The sequence below is a fragment of the Lampetra fluviatilis genome, chromosome 17, assembly GCF_964198595.1.
Source record: "Lampetra fluviatilis chromosome 17, kcLamFluv1.1, whole genome shotgun sequence".
NCBI classification, from domain to species: domain Eukaryota; kingdom Metazoa; phylum Chordata; class Hyperoartia; order Petromyzontiformes; family Petromyzontidae; genus Lampetra; species Lampetra fluviatilis.
In genome coordinates this window covers 2,237,112-2,256,744 of record NC_136291.1, presented here as the reverse complement: position 1 = coordinate 2,256,744, position 19,633 = coordinate 2,237,112, and the positions used below count along the sequence as shown (strand labels likewise).

The 19,633-nt window shown below is 51.0% G+C and overlaps 1 protein-coding gene across 2 annotated transcripts in view; it reads right to left on the bottom strand.

Annotated features, from left to right (window-relative positions):
* Window positions 1-11,210: 11,210 nt before the first annotated feature.
* Window positions 11,211-19,633, bottom strand: part of LOC144936822 (cerebellin-1-like) — a 29,217-nt gene continuing 20,794 nt past the window's right edge. For both annotated transcript variants that reach the window (XM_078863986.1, XM_078863985.1), the window contains 2 exons: window positions 13,789-13,908; window positions 11,211-11,696 (listed from right to left, as the gene is read on the bottom strand). In XM_078863986.1, coding sequence (XP_078720112.1) covers window positions 11,499-11,696; window positions 13,789-13,908 — 318 coding nt within the window. In that variant the 3' untranslated portion in view covers window positions 11,211-11,498. The remainder of the gene's footprint in view (window positions 11,697-13,788; window positions 13,909-19,633) is intronic.

The following is a 19,633-nucleotide window of genomic DNA, read 5'->3' as shown; positions in this document are numbered from 1 at the left end:
GAAGCGAACAACTCAGACAATCCAATTAACGCGGCGAGGTCGTTAATTAATTAATTGCTCCACCGTCGCTGTCGTGTTTTTGCTGCTGTCGTTAAAGTCACCTCGCCGTGCCGCGAAGAGGAGACGGCTGACGGCGCCACGGGTTCGCGTGGCTCCGTGCCCGCGGTGCGAGCGTCAACATCGCGGAACGGATCTTGTGTTGGACCAACGGGTACAATGCCTTCGTCGGGCGGTGGAGAGATCGTGGTTGATTTTACGATGATGACGATGGTGGTGGTTTCAAGAGCCTATGCGATGATGCCAGCGTGTAGCAAGTAAGCGGCTGGCACAATACGAATGCAGGTCGATTCGGTGGTCGTCCATGGGGTTGGAGAGTCACGCGCGCGTCGAATGAGCCGCGTTGGCAGCTGGTTATGTTGACGATGCTGTTGCTGCAATCAGGGCCGGATCAAGGCGTGGGAGCTTTGGGGGCTTTAGAGGCTGCAGCCAGGGGGCCCTTCGCCAGCTGGAGGGCCTCCAGAGATGAAGTGAAAAGTTATTTCGGTTGTGAATGGTGAATTGTATTTGTTGTCAGCCTCGTAAAAATAAATTAAAATTTTCTTTTACTTTGTTTTCCTTTAGAAAATATTCCTGGGGGCCTCACAGGACCTGTGGTCCAGGGGCCTGCACAATCTTAATCCGGCCCTCGCTGCAGTCAACAACAACAACAACAACTCAACACGTTCCGCGTCAATGTATGTTGTCTACAACAACTCGGTGTGCGTGGCCTTACAAGGCAAGATGTAATAGGCGACGTTTCGGGCAATGACCCCCACCCCCATCCCAACCCCATCCCAACCTCCGCCTTCTTCACGGGACGCAAATAGAGAAGCTTGAGAGATAGGGTGAATAAGGGTGGAGACTTCACTCAACACCAAGTGGGGATCGAACCTAGGCCCTTCTTTGCTGTGAGACTCAAGCGTTGCCACTGCGCCACCCTGCCGCCCACTATCACCAGACAATACATCTCCCATCCGTCAACATACAAACGAAACAAACATTATTTTCATACATTCCATCAGTCGCGCGGCATGAGTGCGCAATTTCAGCAGCATTGGTTCAGTACAAGACAAACTCAGGTTTTGACATCCAGTGTCTCACCATGAGAGTCGTGATTGCTGGAGCCGCGTGAAGAATAGAGCATATTCACGATGAGTTTTTTTTTTGTTTGGGGAGGGGTTAGAGATCGCGCAAATGTATTTGTGTCGTGCACCCACCTCCACCCGACACAGCCAATTAGTAAGGGTTATCACGTGAACAAAACGGGCCAATGCGTGACTACTTAAGCACTCCTGTTACGTTTGAGCGCAAACGACTGCTTGGGGAGGCCTTCATCCAGCAGTGGATTGATCATGGCTGCTGCTCATGATGGTGATGAAGAGGCTACTGCGAATTCGATGTTGAACCGGTGTGCTGTTCAATAGAGGCGCAGAGCGATGCATTGCGCTGTGTGTCAGGTTAGGGGAAGGGAGTTGTTGAAAGGTGTGCGGGGGGATGGTGATGGTGGTGGTTGGTTGTGGTAGTAGTGGTGCAGAGATAGTTGTGATGGTGGTGATGGTAATGGTCGTTGGTGGTGGTGGTGATGATGAAAATGGTAGTTGGTGGTGGTGGTGATGATGGAAATGGTGCTTGGTAGTGGTGGTTGTGGTTGAGACACTTGTGATGCTTGTCGTGGTGGTGATGCTGATTGTGGTTCAGATAGATATATTGGACACCAATACAATCCCCACACGCGCATGATGCCTTAACAGACTGTTGGGGCAAGTGCTGTTAGCGAGCACCTATGAAGGCCGGAACGGCGCACGAGGGGGGTGGGTGGCCAGCACCACGCCCGGCCGTATTTGTCTCCCCAGTGGCGATGTTTACACACCGCACTAGGCATTCATTCGAGGCCGAGTCGACCTACGTGTAATGCCCAGGACCGGTTCAGATAATCGTCACTGGCGTTCGCCGCGAGTGGGAAACGAACTCTGGTCGGCGGGTTCGCAGCAGAGCGCGCTCACCACTGCACCACCGCTCCCCGATGTGCCTGACACTCGCAACACCACACACACACACTCTCTGACCAAACGATGAGATATTCACTAATTACCCAGGGTATTAGTGGCAACACAATTGCAACAACACGAATAACACCACCACCAACAACAACATCCCGACGGGAATTCCTCAAGTCGCGCAGGGTATTAGTTACACGATGACTTTATTTGATTCACACCTTCGTTTCTCTCTCTCTCTCTGAGTCTCACACACGCATCGCGGCATCGTCATCATCATCGTCATCATCTCGAATTACGCTGTGAGAACACTGCAGACCACAACTTTTGCTTCGCGGTTCATCACGCCTGGCGAGTTTCCATGCATTTCTGCACCCTTCTCGTGGCAATGGGGGGTAGAGGGTGGGGGTTACGACAATTACCGCATTCTCCGGATATAATATAAGACTCTTCGGGGACACACAAAAAAAACGAGTCACGTCAATTAATTTTGTAACGATCCCCCGCGAACAATGAGGGCACGTGGTGCGTATCTCCTGTTCACAAGCCCCGCAGAGCCAGTGGTGGAAATTCCACATTCCTATGACGGGGTGAGAATAGCGGAGGTGGGTCAGTCACTCAATAACACAGCCGCTGTTTGGCTTCCCCCATATAGTGATACTTTATTTTATCCACCCAACCATCCAGGGGAATGATGGGCCGAGTCAACCCACAACCACTCTCTCAACCTTTTTCGATTGCCAGCCGCTCGTTCGAGCAGCAGGTCCCACTTTGCCTGCCGGGAAGTAAGACACACCCCCACAACTTGTGTCCGGTGTCAATAAAGTTATACAACTGTGATCTCACACACACACACACACGTGCCGGATTACGAGACGCACCAGCAGATTCTCCTTGAACAAAATAAGGAGAGGGGGTAACACCGCGTCTCATATTCCGGAGAACACGGCAGATGTATTTCATTACGTTTAATTGTAATTATTTCGAAGGGAGAGCCCGTTTCTCTGCAAGGGACAATGAAACAGCTGTCATCATGGCCATGCTCTCTTCTCAAAATGCTTCTTGTGCTCGGAGCAGTACACCTGCTCTGCTCTATACATTTATAATATATATAGTGATGGTTTTATTTACATCGTTTTTTCTGGGATTTATATAATAGCATGGCGAAATAAGGACATTAACAGGAGCACAACTCGGAACTTCCTGGTTACACCAGCCCACAGGGGATTATTGTGTCCGTCCGTCGTGCAGGGAGGGGCTGGGTGGGGAGGGAGGGGCTTGGTGGAGAGGGAGGGGCTGGGTGTGGAGGGGCTGGGTGGGGAGGGTGGGGCTGGGTGGAGAGGGGAGGGTGGGGAGGGGCTGGGTGGGGAGGGGAGGGTGGGGAGGGGCTGGGTGGGGAGGGTGGGGAGGGGCTGGGTGGGGAGGGTGGGGCTGTGTGGGAAGGGGCTGGTCACCCCGTGGTGCCCTTATAAAACTCAACGTTTAACCTACTCACGCCGGCTTGTGCCCGCCCTCACAGTCGGGCATATTTGCGGAATACACCACGCCGCCGTTGACCCTGCAGGCCATTGACCGAGCAACCCAACATTCCTATCAGCTCCCTCCGCAGGAATGTGTTACATGAGCAGCGGTCAGCCTCCTGTATTCGTCAAACCAACTTCTTCCGTATCGCCATCTATCATCATCATTATTATTACTACAGTATTATGATTAGACGTCTTCCGAACGTCTTCTTCCGCCGTTTCACTTCAACTCAATGTTCATTTGTGACACTGGGAATTCCGCGTAGCCAGTTACCCAGCGACACACTACGATAATGAAGTTACCGATGGGGTGGGTGGTGGACAGGAGCCACAGCCGGGAAACTCGAGGCGTAGATTTTTTTCCCGCAATTATTATTTAAATCGTAATTATTATTTATATCACGTAGATTATTTAAACGGTAGTGATGTCCCCATTTGCCAGGGAACGCGAGGCAAGGATTATTTATCGGTCATTATTTTTTTTTATCATAATCATTACTTAAATAATTATGTATCAGACGATGCTTTCCTTTGTGATTATTTTACAATTCCGCTCTCGGCGTGATGTCCCCATGTGCGTGTGCAGCCTCGTGTGTCAATCCACTGCTGGATGAGTGCCTCCCACTCACCCCCTTTCAATGCTGTGGGAGGGGGGGAGGTTATTTTTACCATACTTCACCACGCTGGACAGTGGCCGGTTAATGGGAGTCTGGGAGCAATTGCCGTGGCAGCATAGAAGTAGCGTACAACAACAGCATTTGCCCTCTGACTGTCCACACATAGCCGGGCGCCAACATCGCGAGCTATCATCGAGTGCCACACACACATACACCGTTCGTGTTTACATCGATAATAGATAAATCAATGCGCGGGTTACATCCCCCGGTCGTTATGTCAAGAACATCGAGTCCACGCTGCTTTGATCAGCCACGGCAAACACCACGCGTAATGATTTGTCCGAAATGCTGCCTCGTCAAGACCCTCTACCACCCGACCCGGCCGCTTCGAATTGAATCGATGCTAGCGACATAAATGTGGCGAGATCATCACGTGGCGTTTACTCGCAAATCACCAATGGGCCACCTTAAAATTGGCTACGCAAACTTAGCACGCGGCTTAAGTGAATCACCACCACTCCCGTTGCTGTATTCAACTGTGTTCCACTTTCACCCACTATCCCCAGAGCCCCCACCCCTGAACTCGCATACCCCTCACCCAGCCCTCGGGGGTAACAGTTTACCTTGGTGTAAATAACCGCGGCGTGGAATGAATAAAGCGAGCGTACTTATTGAAATGATTCTACCCGCACAGGGAGAAGCGAGAGAGAGAGCACGCTTTATAAAGAGATGCTGCAGCCACGTGGTCGATATCCACCCCCTCTCTCTACCCCCGCCCACCCCTAGAAGTCCACCCCACCGCCCCCCTCCCCACACGGGGTCCGGACACGATCGATTAAGTTGCGCGCGACGAAATCGCAAACCGCTTTGTCCACCTCTGAGCGCGCGGTTGCGCAACCCGAATCGCCGTTCGAAATGGCGCCGCGACTGAATTGCGTCCGCGACCCGCCCTGACCGCACCCGTGCGAGACGTTCCCTCGAAAACAGAAACTCAAGACAGCGCCGTTTTAGCAGGAGTCTAACAACCGAAGCATAGTTGCGCAAATGTTGCACGTGACGAAACGCGTCGCTACAAATCGTTGAACATACCGCCGGTTGCAGGTCTCCGCCGACCGCGGGCAACCGGTTGCGCAACTGGCCGCAACTGGAAACATCCACGTACATATGAAGCGATTCAGTTGCTTGCAACCGAGTTGAATGCGAGCGATCGCTCAGGTGTGAACAAGGCCTACACTCTTTGGAGGACGTCGAACCCTAACCCTTACTCGTGCGATTTATGAACAGAAGATCCACGTCGGGTAAGCAACCGGTTACGCAACTGCTCGCACCGAGTTGCAGAAGAACGTCCACTGGATGATGCCGACCTAGTTGAAAGAAATGTCCATTGGCTGAGATGTGCACCACGCCGTAGCAGTTGCACACACTCGCACACAACAACGCTCAGCCGTTGCCTGTTCATCCCTTGTCGCGTTTTGTGTTGTGTATCCGTGTATATAGCGGTGTGGGGAGCGGTGGTGCGGTGGTTAGCGCACTGCGCTACGAACCCGTGTTCGATTGCCGCTCACGGTTCATAGGAGTGGTGACGATTTGAGCCAGTCCTGGACCCTCCCACTAGGGAGACTCAGCCTTAAATGTGTACCTGGTGCGTAAACATCAGCTGCGGTGAGACAAAGGCAGCCGGTCTGTCGGAGCTCGCTAACAACACTTGCACAACCAATCTGTTGAAGGTTATAGGGGGGATCCTTTGTATTTGTTACACAGCTGTTCGCTGTGTTCATATGTTGATTAATCCACATGCACCCCCTCCAAAGAAAAGAAAAACACGACTATAAGAGACTATTGTTGTACTTACGAACGAAGGAGTCGCTACAAATTAGCCGAGCAGATCGATGCTTGAGTGTGTCTCCTTGAAGTGTCAAAGAACACGCCGAGGCGCAGCATGCGGATACAAATATTCACCACTAACAGATGCTGAAGAACTGCATAGCGGTCAGTCTTGTCTTGAGTTAGGAGGTCACCGACAAATAAAAGTGAAGCACGTTTGACCGACTGAAAGCAGCAGGGATGAAGACGCAGACAGCCGTGGCCCGGTTCCGTTCTTCTTGGGAGTCATCGGCACGGTCACAGATGCTCGCTGCTGCACAGTCGGCCACTTGGAACTGCGCGGGTGGAGTTTCCTCTTCCACGCTAGTGGGACCCATTGTCGTGTTTTTGTTTCGGTTACCCAACAAGTTCCGCAGACGGTGACTCTACTGGTGACACAAGCAGTCGCTCAGGTGCAGAAGGGAGGAGGCGGCGGTCACTTACAACTAGGACACAACTTTAGAGTCTTTATTTTTGTTTTGCGTGCGTAAAGTAACCATTTAGGAAGCTTGAAAACTCATCCAGCAGTGGAGTTGGCAAACCGCGCTGAATATGTTTCACAACAAACGAAAAAAACTCCGAGGACTGGCTGGGACGGACAGCCCTCATTAGTTATGGGATTGCCTTTGTTTTTAATTTGTTAATTTAAAATGCGAATATCGCGCTCGCCGCTGGTTCTGCGATGCTGGGACATCTTGAACAACACGACACTTTGAATGGCTCATCATCGGCGTTTCATTCGGGGAGATTAAATCGTGTACTCCCCGTGCAGCGAGGACACCTATCGCGATCAAAGGAAACAAAATTCCCTTCAATAATCGATTACATATTCGGTATTCATGTTTTTTTTTGAACGCATAGGCTGTCACTGATGATGCTGGATGTATCTGCCAGCGAAACGTCGGACTACCAGATTGTTAAGCATTGGCCAAGTTTGTTCACCACGTGACAACTTCATGAATTAGCTGTGTCGGGTGGTAGAGGGTTTACGACATAACCATAATTTAACTTGCCCGATGCGACCCCAAAAATTTTCAATTTTAATTGAACAATTAGTAATCGATTCCTTTTCAACGTTTTGGCGAATGCAGTGGCGTTTGGCGGCTGCGGGGATCACGCAACAACAGCAACAACAACAACGGTCATGGTCGGAATCATCCCCATGCGCCACGATCGCTCTACTGCTGGATGAAGACTTTCGCGAGTCGCAAATGAATTTAAAGTTATTGATTATTACGCACGCGCGCTCTGCGAGCTTAATACGTCGATTTTATTCGATTATTTCGATGCGTTTTGTTGCACCCCCCCCCCACCCCTTGGGTTTCATCGTCAGCAGGGCACGGCTGAATGTCACCTCCAGTGTTAAGCACTGCACAGATCACTGAGCGATGAGCGTAATAGATTGCATGTGTGTCTGTGTGTCTGTGTCCTCAAATGAGGACCTGGTGCGATGTGCAAACATCGCCACTGGAGAGACAAAGGCGGCCGGGCGTGGTGTTGGCCACCTCAACCCCTCGTGTGCCGTGCCGGTCTTCATAGGTGCTCGCTAATAGCACTTGCCCCCAACGGTCTCTTAAGGGCTATACGGGGGATCTTTGTCTTTTTGTATTGGTGTATATATAAACTGCATGACGTTGTAAGGGAGCGGTGGTGCCGTGTTTAGCCCACCTCGCTACGAACGCGGAAAATCCGAGTCACACCTCTAGGGTCGACTCAGCCGTAAATTAGTTACCGGTTGCTCCGCGTGATTAACATGAGCAGTAGGGGAGAGACAAAGGCGGCCGGGACGTGGTTGCGCCCACACCCGCCCCCCCCCATTCGTGTGTGTGTGTCTCTCGTGCCTGCATACATAGCTGCTATTCGCGAACAGCATTTGTCCCAGCAGCCTGTTGGAGGGCCGCACGGGGGGTCAGGGCCGTCGATCGGGGTGGGGTGCGTAGCCGAGGGCAACTCCCACACCGTGTGCCCCCCCCCCCCAAAGCGCAGGGCCTGGGGCGATCGCCCAGAATCGCCGACGTACCCTTTGGGCCGGCTCCGCGAGGTACCTTTGTTTCTCCGTGTGAATATGCGTGAGAACCCTTGCGGGTAGGAAGGTACAACGAGGAGACGAAGCTTTCACGACACGCGCGCGCGCGGGGAATGGGGGCTGATTAAGGAGACGCAAGCATCAGTGTACAGATACGGCATAGCATCCTATTGACATAGCCTCACTACAATGGGACGCCTATGGTTAGTTATTCATAGCTACTCACATTATGGAAATACTTATGTTCCATAACGCGCTTGCGTTCAGCTTGTATGTGTGTCTGTGTGTCTGTCTTTGCGTGTGTTTTCGGCCGTGGTGCTGGCCACCCACCCCCTCGTGTGCCGTTCCGGCCTTCATAGGTGCTCCCTAACAGCACTTGCCCCAAAAGTAAAGTGAGGCTTTACGGGGGATCTTTGTCTTTGTGTTTTTTTGTGTGTGTGTGGAGTGGTAGCGTAGTGATTAGCCTCACTGCTCTACGAAGCTGGAGACCTCGGGTTCAGTTCGCAGCACACGACCAACAACAGGAACGAATGTTTGAACCGGTCCCGAGGCCTCTGCAGGGTCGAGTTAAAACGAGCACCTGGTGTGGCATATAAACGTCAGCACTGGTGTGGGGGGGAAGGAGTCGGGGAGACAAAGGCGATCGGGCGTGGTGCTGTCCACCCACACTCCCACTCATGTGCTGCAATTCGCTAACAGCACTTGACCCCAAAGCATATATGAGGCTATACAGTTGGGGGTGTCTTTATCTGGTCGTGTGTGAGTATGGCATGTATATGTGCTTTTTAAAATGTATTTAATCCATGTGCATACGAGTACCAGCGCGCGTGTGTGTGTGTGTGTATATATATTCCCAATTTGTGTTTCAGTCTCTTGCACACACACACACGCGTGTGCGCGCGCGCGCGCGCAAACACGTCTGTCGCCACGTCTTCGCCGTGCGCGCCTTCAAGACAACTTGGTCCGAAATTTTCGTCTTCGAGCAGAGTTCCCGCTCAGAAAGAGAGCAGCGATGAATCATCAACAGTCTTCTCGTCGGCGGAGGAACAACCCAAAACAAAAAAAACACATTCGCGACGATAATCGTAATTAATTACATCCAAAAACGACAGCAATTGCTTTTGTTCTTTTTTTCTTCGCTCGCAATCACCCACCCCTCCTGTTCATAATTTAAGAAAAAATGCAATGTAATCATAGCAAAAATAATTAAATACATATATCTCGCCGTTCGCGCGTGCAGGGAGAGGATTGGAGGCAACTGATGGGCATGGAGTTGATTTGAAAATACTGTGGCATGCGTGTGAGTGTGCGTGTGTGCGCGTGTGCATGTGTGGGTAAGTGTGCGTGAGTGCGTGTGTGAGTAAGTGTGCGTGTGAGTGCGTGTGTGCGTACGTGCGGGCTGGCAACCCACCCCGTCGTGTGCCACAGTTCCGGCCTTCATATGTGCTCGGTGACAGCACTTGCCCCAACAGTCCGTTAAGGCTCAACAGGGGGATCTTTGTCTTGTGTCCCTTTTGTTCAAATTGTCCAAATGTGAAAATAAATTACTCGCAAATTACTCAATGTGGAAACACACAGCAACCCCCCCCCCCTGTTGTGAATCTACAGCTGACAATACGCACGCCATAGCCTTGTGCCCTATAAGAAGGACGCAAGCATCCAAATATAATGAGTTGTTTCAAACTCAACGATGCAGGTGATTGCGTCTAACTATACAATGCGACAGAGTCACTTTCCGTCGAAGCCCCATACCGTAAAGCGACAGCGCGTGCTTGCCTATCAACGTCTGGCAGGTCACCAGCATCGATTTAAGCAAGCGAGTCTGACCGCTGCTGCTGCTGCTGCTGATGAGACACCGCGTGTTGAAACCGGTGAAGAGTTTTGTTTTGTTTTGTAATCTCGTCTTGAAATGAATGCTGCTGAAATGACGCACTCCCAATAAGGCCGTTTGGCTGGCTGATGGGATGGGTAAGAAACGCTTTGATATTTGCCTCTGCGTCGAGAGGCGGGACCGGTGAGATGGCGATATTAGTGTCTGCTTATGTAATGTGTTATTTATAAACCCCTTACTATGACGCGAATGATTAATTTGAGCCGAAGTCGGAATTTGCCGTGCGATGGAAACGAGGAATTACCTTCCCTCCGTGGGTGAGTGTGATGAGGACACGTGCAATCTGTGTGTGTGCACGTAGTGTGAATGTAGCGGTGAGCGCGCTGCGCTACGAACCCAGCTATGCCGAGTTCGATTCCAGCTAACGGCCAACAACACCGGTGACGATTATCTGATCCGGTCATGGGCATCCCCTAAGTCGACTCAGCCTCAAATGAGTACCTGGTGTGGCGTGTAAACGTCACCACACGGGAGACAAAGGTGGCCCGGCGTGGTGTTGGCCACCCACCCCCTCGTGTGTCATGCCGGCGTTCATAAGTGCTACTCGCTATCAGCACTTGCCCGGACAGTCTGTTCAGGCTTTACGGGGAATTTTGTCTTTTGTGCATCGTGTAAATATATTTTCTACTGTATATGCATTTGCATGCAAGCATATTCGTACGAATCAATGTATACCCGTGTGTGTGTGTGTTGGAACATACACACACGTGTCCGTGTGTGTGTGTCTACGACAGTTTATTTTGTGTGACTGTATATGTGGTGTTTTAGGCAACACCTATGACAATATGTCCATCATTGTACACGCGTGTCTGTCTATGGGAGTACGCACACACACGCGCGCACGCAGATCTGTGTACATTCATGAGCGTGTACTCACGCGGCTGCCACTTCACGTGGTCCGCAAGCGCACCTAGCCTGGCACGGGCGGCGCGATGATGACACCCCCCACCACTCAGTGACGAACGGGCGGCTGTTGTTGCTGCTGCTGCTGTTGTCATCGTTGTCATTCTTGTTGTGCGTACTTACGCACGTGTCTGTACGTGTGTATGTATGTGTGTACGTGTGTGTGTACGTGTGTGTGTGCGTGCGCGTGTTGAAACCATTCACAAATCTGCGAACACAATGCGACTCGACTCAGTCCCACAGCCATCGCCAATCCTCATCGCAACGCCGCTGGATCCACCCTTGCTCCCCCCCCACCACCGTCCTCCAATAGAGACCCCCCCCCCACAACTCTCCTGGCCCCCTCCCCCGTCTCCCCCACGCCTCCACCACCCCCTCTGCTTTCGGAGCTCCCACGCGCAGGGCTCGGGCGGGTGGTGGGTCAGGTGGGGTTTGGGTAAACAAGAGGAGGCGATAGGAAGGTGGCGGTAGGAACTAGCAGATGATGGTGAAGTATGGTGAAAGACGAGAAGGACGAGGAGGCGACGAGTGGGGTAATGGGGGGGGGGGGCAGTGGTGGTGTTGAGGGTAGAAGGGGCGATCGAGTGGTGAGCGACCTCTCCAGGGGCGGGGTCGAGTAGTGAAGCGACCTCTCGTCGATTAGAAGGGGAACACCATGAATCCCGAGAAGGTGGAGTACTTCCACCCGCCCATGAGGTTCCCACGCTCCAGCTTGAGGTTCACGCGGTCCCCCTTCTCCATGAGCAGCAGCACCCCGTTGCTGGCCGCTTCTCGCGTCACGTCCTGGTCGCCCGCGAAGGCGGAGATCACGGCCCAGCTGTTGAGCATCAGGCTCACCTGCGGCCGAAGGGCGCCACGGTGGCGATGAGATGTTAACTACCTCGCCTGGTGTACGGGAGGTTCGTGGGTTCGATTCTCGACCCTGTACGCCTGCTGCGTGTTTGGAGTTTGCGGGCTCTGTCCCTCTACACGTGGTCGCGCCCGTTTTCTTTTTCCCCCCTATGGGTTTTCCATGCACATTTAGAAATTTCGTTCGGAGTATTTGGCTGCGAGATATTTCCACGTGATAAGCCACTTAATTGCGCTGTCATCTGTGGCCAGGTCGTTTCTGAAAAAGAGCTAAATAGCTAAGTGGGCCTTACCTGATAAAATTAAAAATATATATTGAGTTTAGAAAGCCACTAGGAGTTTCACGTTTTCGATTAGTTACGTCACCTACGGGAGGCTCATACACCCGATTCTCAAGACTCGAAGTTTTTTTTTTATTGTTACTAATTTTATCGACCTCGGAAGGATGATAGGCTGAGTCAATCGCCGCCCCAGGATATTTCACTGCCGATTGCGAGCGTCTCGCTCGACCGCTAAGCCACCTGGCCGGTGATGGAGAGGTCAGACGTTAAAATGTATGCGTATCCAAACCCCAACATTGATGCACATTTGTGCTGAGAAGAGAATCAGTGGCAGAGGGAGCGGGCCCACAACTTTGTCAAAAGGGTGCGAGTTCAAATCCTGGTTGGAGATGTTGCTTCAGCTCATCATCTTTTCAGGGGGTAGAGGGGGGATTGTTGGTCAAATTGGTACAATTTCGTAGAAAAGTCCAAAACAGCGGTTGCTTTACGGATTCACTCGTCTGCCGCCATAGAAACGTGGAATTTCCGCGTAATGACTCAGGAAATGATCGCCACCTCAATGCTAATTTGCACAGGAATATAATTCTGTGACTAAGTGGTGGGGAGGAGGGGGGTTAACCTCCCCCCCCCCCGCCCCTCCTGGACTCCCACACCAGGCTCAGTACCTGCCGAGCCTCCGCGATGCGACGAGACGGGGGAGGGTGATGCGATGTGAGCCCAACGTGCATGGCTATGGGGAAGACGTACATCGTAATGTCGACTGGATCAGCGGTTAAGCCTCTGAGCGTCGCTCCGGGGCGCAATTTGTTCTATCGAGTGCTCGTAAATGTAATTCACGATCGCTTGCCAGTGATTCAGTAACCTCCTCCTCCTCGTCGTAAATGACACGTGCATGTGTAGATTGCATGGCACTTACGTAAGGATTATGCAATGATAACACAATAATGTACGGCGCTCTAGTTTTGCTTGTCACAGGCTCACACGACGACCGATAGAGCCTGACAGAGACCCACAGAGAGCAATGCATAATAACCACATGGAGACCCACAGTCGCATCGAGGGCGATACACTTCCATAGGGATATAAATAGTACTCACACAGATGTCCATGAACTCAGAGACCCATGAACTCAGAGACCAATATAGTCACGTAACCTCACGCTGAAACCCATAGTTAGATGGAAACAAAACAGACACAAATAAATACCCATAGGCACACATAAGAGACCAATAGACTCATATAAGAGACCCATAGACTCAAATAAGATACCCATAGACTAAAACCATAGACCCATAGACTCACATAGAGACTCATAGACTCAATCATAGACCCATACACTCACACAAAGACACAGCATCAAATAATAGACCCATAGACTCGTATATAGACCCATAGACTTACACAATAGACCCCCAGACTCACACAGAGACCCATATACTCACATAATAGATCCATAGACTCACATAGAGACCTATAGACTCACATAATAGACCCATAGACTCATACAGAGACCAATAGACTCACATAGAGACCCATATACTCACACAGAGACCCATCGACTCACATAAATGACCCATATACTCACATAGAGACCCAGAGACTCGCGTAGAGACCCATAGACTCACATAGAGACCCATAGACCCACATAGAGACCCATAGACTCACATAGAGACCCATAGACTCACACAGAGAACCGCAGATTCTCAATTCAATGGGGGTGTCCACCAATAAAACAACTCTGCTTTGTCCCCCCACCCCCACCCCCAATGACCCAGCCCCCCCGCACCCCCTCCCCTCACCTGAATGGTCTGTCTGTTGTACACCTTGACCACGTGGAAACTGAAGCTGTAGACGCCCTTGCGAGGAGCGATGAAGGTGCTCGATTCCACGTCGAAGTTGTTCCCCACGTTCACCAGCGTCTGTGCATAGCGGAGGGCACGAAGTGCAGACCAACATCGTCATCAATAACAACATCGTCATCGTCATGAACATCGTCATTGTCATGGTCGACGTCACGGTAATCAACGACAGCATCATCATCATCATCAATCATCGTCACCACCAGCGTGGTCGTCGTCGTCGTCGTCATTAACGTTTACATCATCAATATCGTCACCTTCATCATCAGGTACTGATTTTGAGGTCGAGTCGACCTAGGGGAGGGAGGCACTGTGTAGGTATGCTGAACTTCTTTCGCACCGTACGTAGCCACGCGTGCTAATCGGTTGGTTACGGACGGTGCACTGAGTAGCCGGGAGTTGAACACAAATCGCCGGGTTAAAGATAACGATCCCACCCCCCACACCCCCCCCATAGCCTTAACAGAGTGTTGGAGCAAGTGCTGTTATCGAACACCTATGAAGGCCGGCACGGCACACGTGGGGGTGGGTGGCCAGCACCACGCCCGGCCGCCTTTGTCTCCCCAGTGGCGATGTTTACACACAGCACTAGGTACTCATTCGAGGCTGAGTTGACCTACAGGACGGCCCATAAAAATTCAGATATTCGTCACTGCTGTCTGTGGCTGTGGAGTCGAACTCGGGTGGCCGGGGTTGACAGCGCAGCGCGCTAACCGCTACACTACCGCACACGCGCTTACCCTCAAAACCACATCTATAAATATCCTGTCCATCACGACAATGTCAAATATAAACCACAGCGTTGGGAGGTTTATGCGTAGTTCATACAGCTGGCAAGTCCACGGCATTACTCGCAAAAAAACACAACTCGGAACATTGCACGTGGCTTAACTTCGCCGGATTCGCGCGTTTGTAAAACAAAATGATGAAAAAAATACTTTAGGATGCATCGTTTATCGAGATGAACCACCGGATCTTCCGTTGCACGGTCAACGTCTCGACGCAACCAAATAGCCGGGTCACGTTGGCAAAAAATGGGAAGTGCTTCGTGCGTCTTTTGTCATTTTTAAATCCTTTATATTAAGTTCGCTTGCTTGCTTAGGACCGTGCAAATCTTTCGGTCGTTTTTTAACCCACTTTCCGTGATCCAATCGAGCTGACAATTTCCACACAGACTCGTTGTGCGTGACAAATAATGTTCGTGAAAATTTTTTTCCAGAATTTTACACTTTTTAGGACAAAAATATTATATTTAATTACCAATTGCTTAATGGTGCAATGCAATCATCTGACCCATAGGTGGCAGCCATCTCAAGCCAGAGGACGAGAGGACTCTAGCCGCCACGCATATAAAGGATTTATAGTGAAAAACTTTGTTTTTACGGGTTATACCTATTCTAGTTGCCACTTTGTGTTACTGCCCTTGCCGAGATGACATGCTCAAAGGACAGAGACGTGAAGCGGCCAGCGACAAACGGCACGGTCAAAGTTGCAATCGATGAGACTCATGGAGCGGAGGTGACAATGATGCTGATGATGGGAGAGAGGGTTGCAGAGTTGAGCAGTGTGAGCCAAGAAGCAGGGAGAGCAGAGGTGACATACAGCGTGTGGTGAGTGAGTTAGTGGGTGAGTTAGTGGGTGAGTGAGTGAGTTAGTGGGTGGTTGAGTGAGTAGGTGAGTGTGAGTGAGTTAGTGGGTGTTTGGGTGAGTAGGTGAGTGGGTGAGTGTGTGAGTGAGTGGGTGAGTGGTTGAGTGGGTGAGTGAGTTAGTGGGTGTTTGGGTGAGTAGGTGAGTGGTTCAGTGAGTTAGTGGGTGTTTGAGCGAGTTAGTGGGTGTTTGAGTGAGTAGGTGAGTGGTTGAGTGAGTTAGTGGGTGTGGGTGTGAGTGAGTTAGTGGGTGTTTGAGTAAGTAGGTGAGTGGTTCAGTGAGTTAGTAAGTGTTTTGGTGAGTGGGTGAGTGTGTGAGTGAGTGAGTTAGTAGGTGTTTGGGTGAGTAGGTGAATGGGTGTGTGAGTTAGTGGGTGTGTGAGTTAGTGGGGGTGTGAGTTAGTGGGTGTTTGAATAAGTAGGTGAGTAGTTGAGTGAGTTAGTAGGTGTTTGAGTGAGTAGGTGAGTGGGTGAGTGAGTTAGTGGATGTTTGAGTCAGTGGGTGAGTGTGTGAGTGAGTTAGTGGGTGAGATATTGGGTGAGTGAGTGGTGCATCTGCCAGTCATCTCGATAAAACCATGGCACCGAAGTCTGTCCCGTGATCACTCGCACGCACACACACGCATACACGTACACACACACGCAGATACGCGCACACACACGCACACACACGGCGACGAGGTGGTTACACCTTCACCAATTCAGCGTGAACAATGAAACTCGGTACGCGCAGCCCACGCGACAACACGAGCGAGAGAGGGGAGGAGTAATAATAATATAATACAATTACATTAAACACAAAGGGGGCGGTGCGGCACAATCACACCGACACACGCAATTATTTCTACCTAACAAGCACTAATTAGTGAAAATAAATGGCCTCGACATAGTATTAACTAAATTAATGGCGTGTGTGTGGGGGGGGTGCGGGAGGTGGGATGGGAGAGGAACGGGGTGTGTGGGGGGCGCTGTTATCCCCGTTCTTTATGACTCCCTTCTGCGTCGGTAATTAGCTGGGGACACAAACTAAGTTTGTTGATGGTGACGTCGGTAGCGTGTGTCTGTGTGTGTGTCTGTGTGTGTCTGTGTGTAGTGGTTTGTGTTTGTGTCTGTGTGTCTGTGTGTGTCTGTGTGTGTAGTGGTTTGTGTCTCTGTGTGTGTATTGTGGTTTGTGTTTGTGTCTGTGTGTGTAGTGGTTTGTGTCTGTGTGTGTAGAGTGGTTTGTGTGTGTAGAGTGGTTTGTGTGTGTAGAGTGGTTTGTGTGTGTAGAGTGGTTTGTGTGTGTGTGTATAGTGGTTTGTGTGTGTATAGTGGTTTGGGTTTGTCTGTGTGTGTATAGTGGTTTGGGTTTGTCTGTGTGTGTATAGTGGGTTGTGTCTGTGTTTGTGTTTGTAGTGGTTTGTGTCTGTGTCCGTGTGTATAGTGGTTTGTGTCTGTGTGTATCGTGGTTTGTGTCTGTGTGTGTAGTGGTTTTTGTCTGTATATATATAGTGGTTTGTGTCTGTGTCTGTATGTGTGGATAGTGAGTAGAGTGGATGGGGAGGGGTAGCGTAGCGGTTAGTGCGCAACGCTACAAACTTGGCGACCCAAGTTCGATTCCCGCTCACGGTCAACACCAGTGACAATTATCTGAAACGGTCCTGGACCTCCCCTAGGTCGACTCAGCCTCAAATGAGTACCTGGTGCGGTGTGTAAACATCGCCGCTCGGGAGACAAAGGCGGCCGGGCGGGCGTGGTGGTGGCCACGCATCCCTCTCGTGTGCTGTGCCGACCCTTACCGAGGTGCTCGCGAACAGCACTTTCCCCAGCAGCCTGTTAAGCCTCTACGGGGGACCTTTGTCTTATTTTGAAGGTGAACGATGCCCCTCCATCCACCACCCACCCACACACACAGTGCTCCACGGAAACTTGCACACTGCCAGGGACACGTTCTCGGTCCAACCGTGACCACCACGTCGCCTTTCATCAACCGTCATCTCGACTCGAGTCCCGATCTCCCCCCCCCTCTCCTAGGTGGACTCAACCTCTAATGAGTATACCTGGCCTGGTGCGGTGTAAAATCATCATCGCCACTAGGGAGACACAGGCGGCCGCGAGTGATTTCTGGCCACCCACCCACTCGTGTGATGTGCCGGCCCCTGAATAGGTGCGACTCGTTATCGGCGCTTGCTCCGAAAGGCTGTCAAAGGCGAAACGGGAGATCCTCGTCTTGGGTGGCGGTGGTAGCGTAGCGGTTAGCGCATTGCGCTGTGCACTCGACTCAACTACCGATCCCGCTCCTTGGGTCGCTCTGCTGCTGCTGCTGCGGCTGCTGCTGTCGCCATCCGAGAATCTCACCCACATCGGGAGGAACGCTGACTGCTGTTAGAGCAGCGTCTAACAACGTGGAACTCCCGAATGGAACCCTTCACTCGAGACGCAGAACAGCATCGCGCATCCTCCTGGCGTTCACAGTTTCACTTCTCCTCCCACTCGAAGATTCCGTTGCTGTGATCGCCAACCGCACGGCGACACCACCAGCCAGGCCGACGCGCACGACATATCGTGCGTAAAGTGAGAAAATAAATACGCAAGTCACGGGTCAGTCGTGCGAGTGTGGCCCCGTGCTTCCTCCGGAACTATGCGCCGTAGAGGAAACCCACGGAAAGACACGGCGAGACAATATATACCCTGAGAGACACACAGACATCCACATCGACTCGCAGAGATACATAGACATCCACAGAGACACAGAGATGATGCTTCAAATACAAACCGCAGTGGCGCCATTGTGGCCATGCAAACGCTCGAACTTTCGACCGTAGAGTAAACCCACAGCGACACGCAGAGACAGTTGATAACCTTAGAGACGCACATAGACTCATAGGGACACGTATACATCCACAGAGACACAGTGAGATACATCACGAGAGTACCGATTGAGGGTCCATGCAACCCCAAACTCGGTTCCGTGTAGTAAACCCGCTGTGGTCTGCGCTCACTTCAACGGAGGAGCAGGAGGAGAAACAGCGACACTCCACGAACTCTTGCCGTTCTGAAGCCCTCTCGTCGTGGCGAGCAGCAACAAGACCTCGACATTGGCATCGAGCTCGTGAACCACATTGCTGCTGCTGCTGTCATCACCATGCGCACCGATAGATGAGTCTCGTGCCCAGTTACATATCGACGCGGGCATTCGGTTCCAGCTGGAATGAGCCGATGAAATATGATGTGTCCATTTGAGTGGATTCAAGACAAAGCTGTGGGGTAGGCAGTGGCGGAAATGTACAGAGGAAGTTACCACGATTACGAGAATCTCTCTCGCTCTCTCTCTCTATTTCTGTGCGTCTCTGTTGAGTTTCATTTATTTTATTGTCGTGATTAAACCCACGACCTCCTGTATACCAGGCGACGTAGTTACCATCTCGCCACCGTGGCGCTTGTCCGCTCCAACACCGACGAACTTCTGTTAAAATATCTTACATGATAGAGGTGTTTTTGGTTAAACTAAAGTAAAATATTTTAGTCCACCTCCGCTCGGTGTGGGAGGTCGTTCCTTCTCGGCTGTCGCTCCTCTAGTCCACCTTGCTGAGACCCCTTACCACCTTCAAATTAGGGTCGTTAACATCCTTTCATGTGCATCAACGGTAACCGCATGAAATCACGAACCCGTTACAAACCCGTTAGCACTTTGTCGTACAAATATAAATGTTTGAAACTAAACAACACATCTATTGTTTACTTTTTAACAGGTTCCCCTTTCGACAGTAGTGACACGTGCAAACCAATTGCAAGGTCTCTGCGTCTTTACATTTAACTGAGACACGATGTTAAAAAAAAGTGTCACCACCTTAGGCGGCCGTGCCGTTTGTGCGTTCGCGCGCGCGCCAAATCGGCGCATTCATTTACGAGAGACATTCGACCTGGGAAAGCCCCGTTCGTATTAACCTGTTATCATTTAAACAACCCAGATTCGAATCGGCGCTGAGTATCGCCCCCCTCCTCCACTGACCGTGACTTGTCCGTGTCATACTCTTAGTTATTTTGGTAAAGTCACGTAGGTAAAAAATTAAATTATAATAAATAAAAATAAAACAATATTAATTATTAATTATTAATTTTAATTTCATTTTTTACCTACGTGACTTCACCGAAAGAAC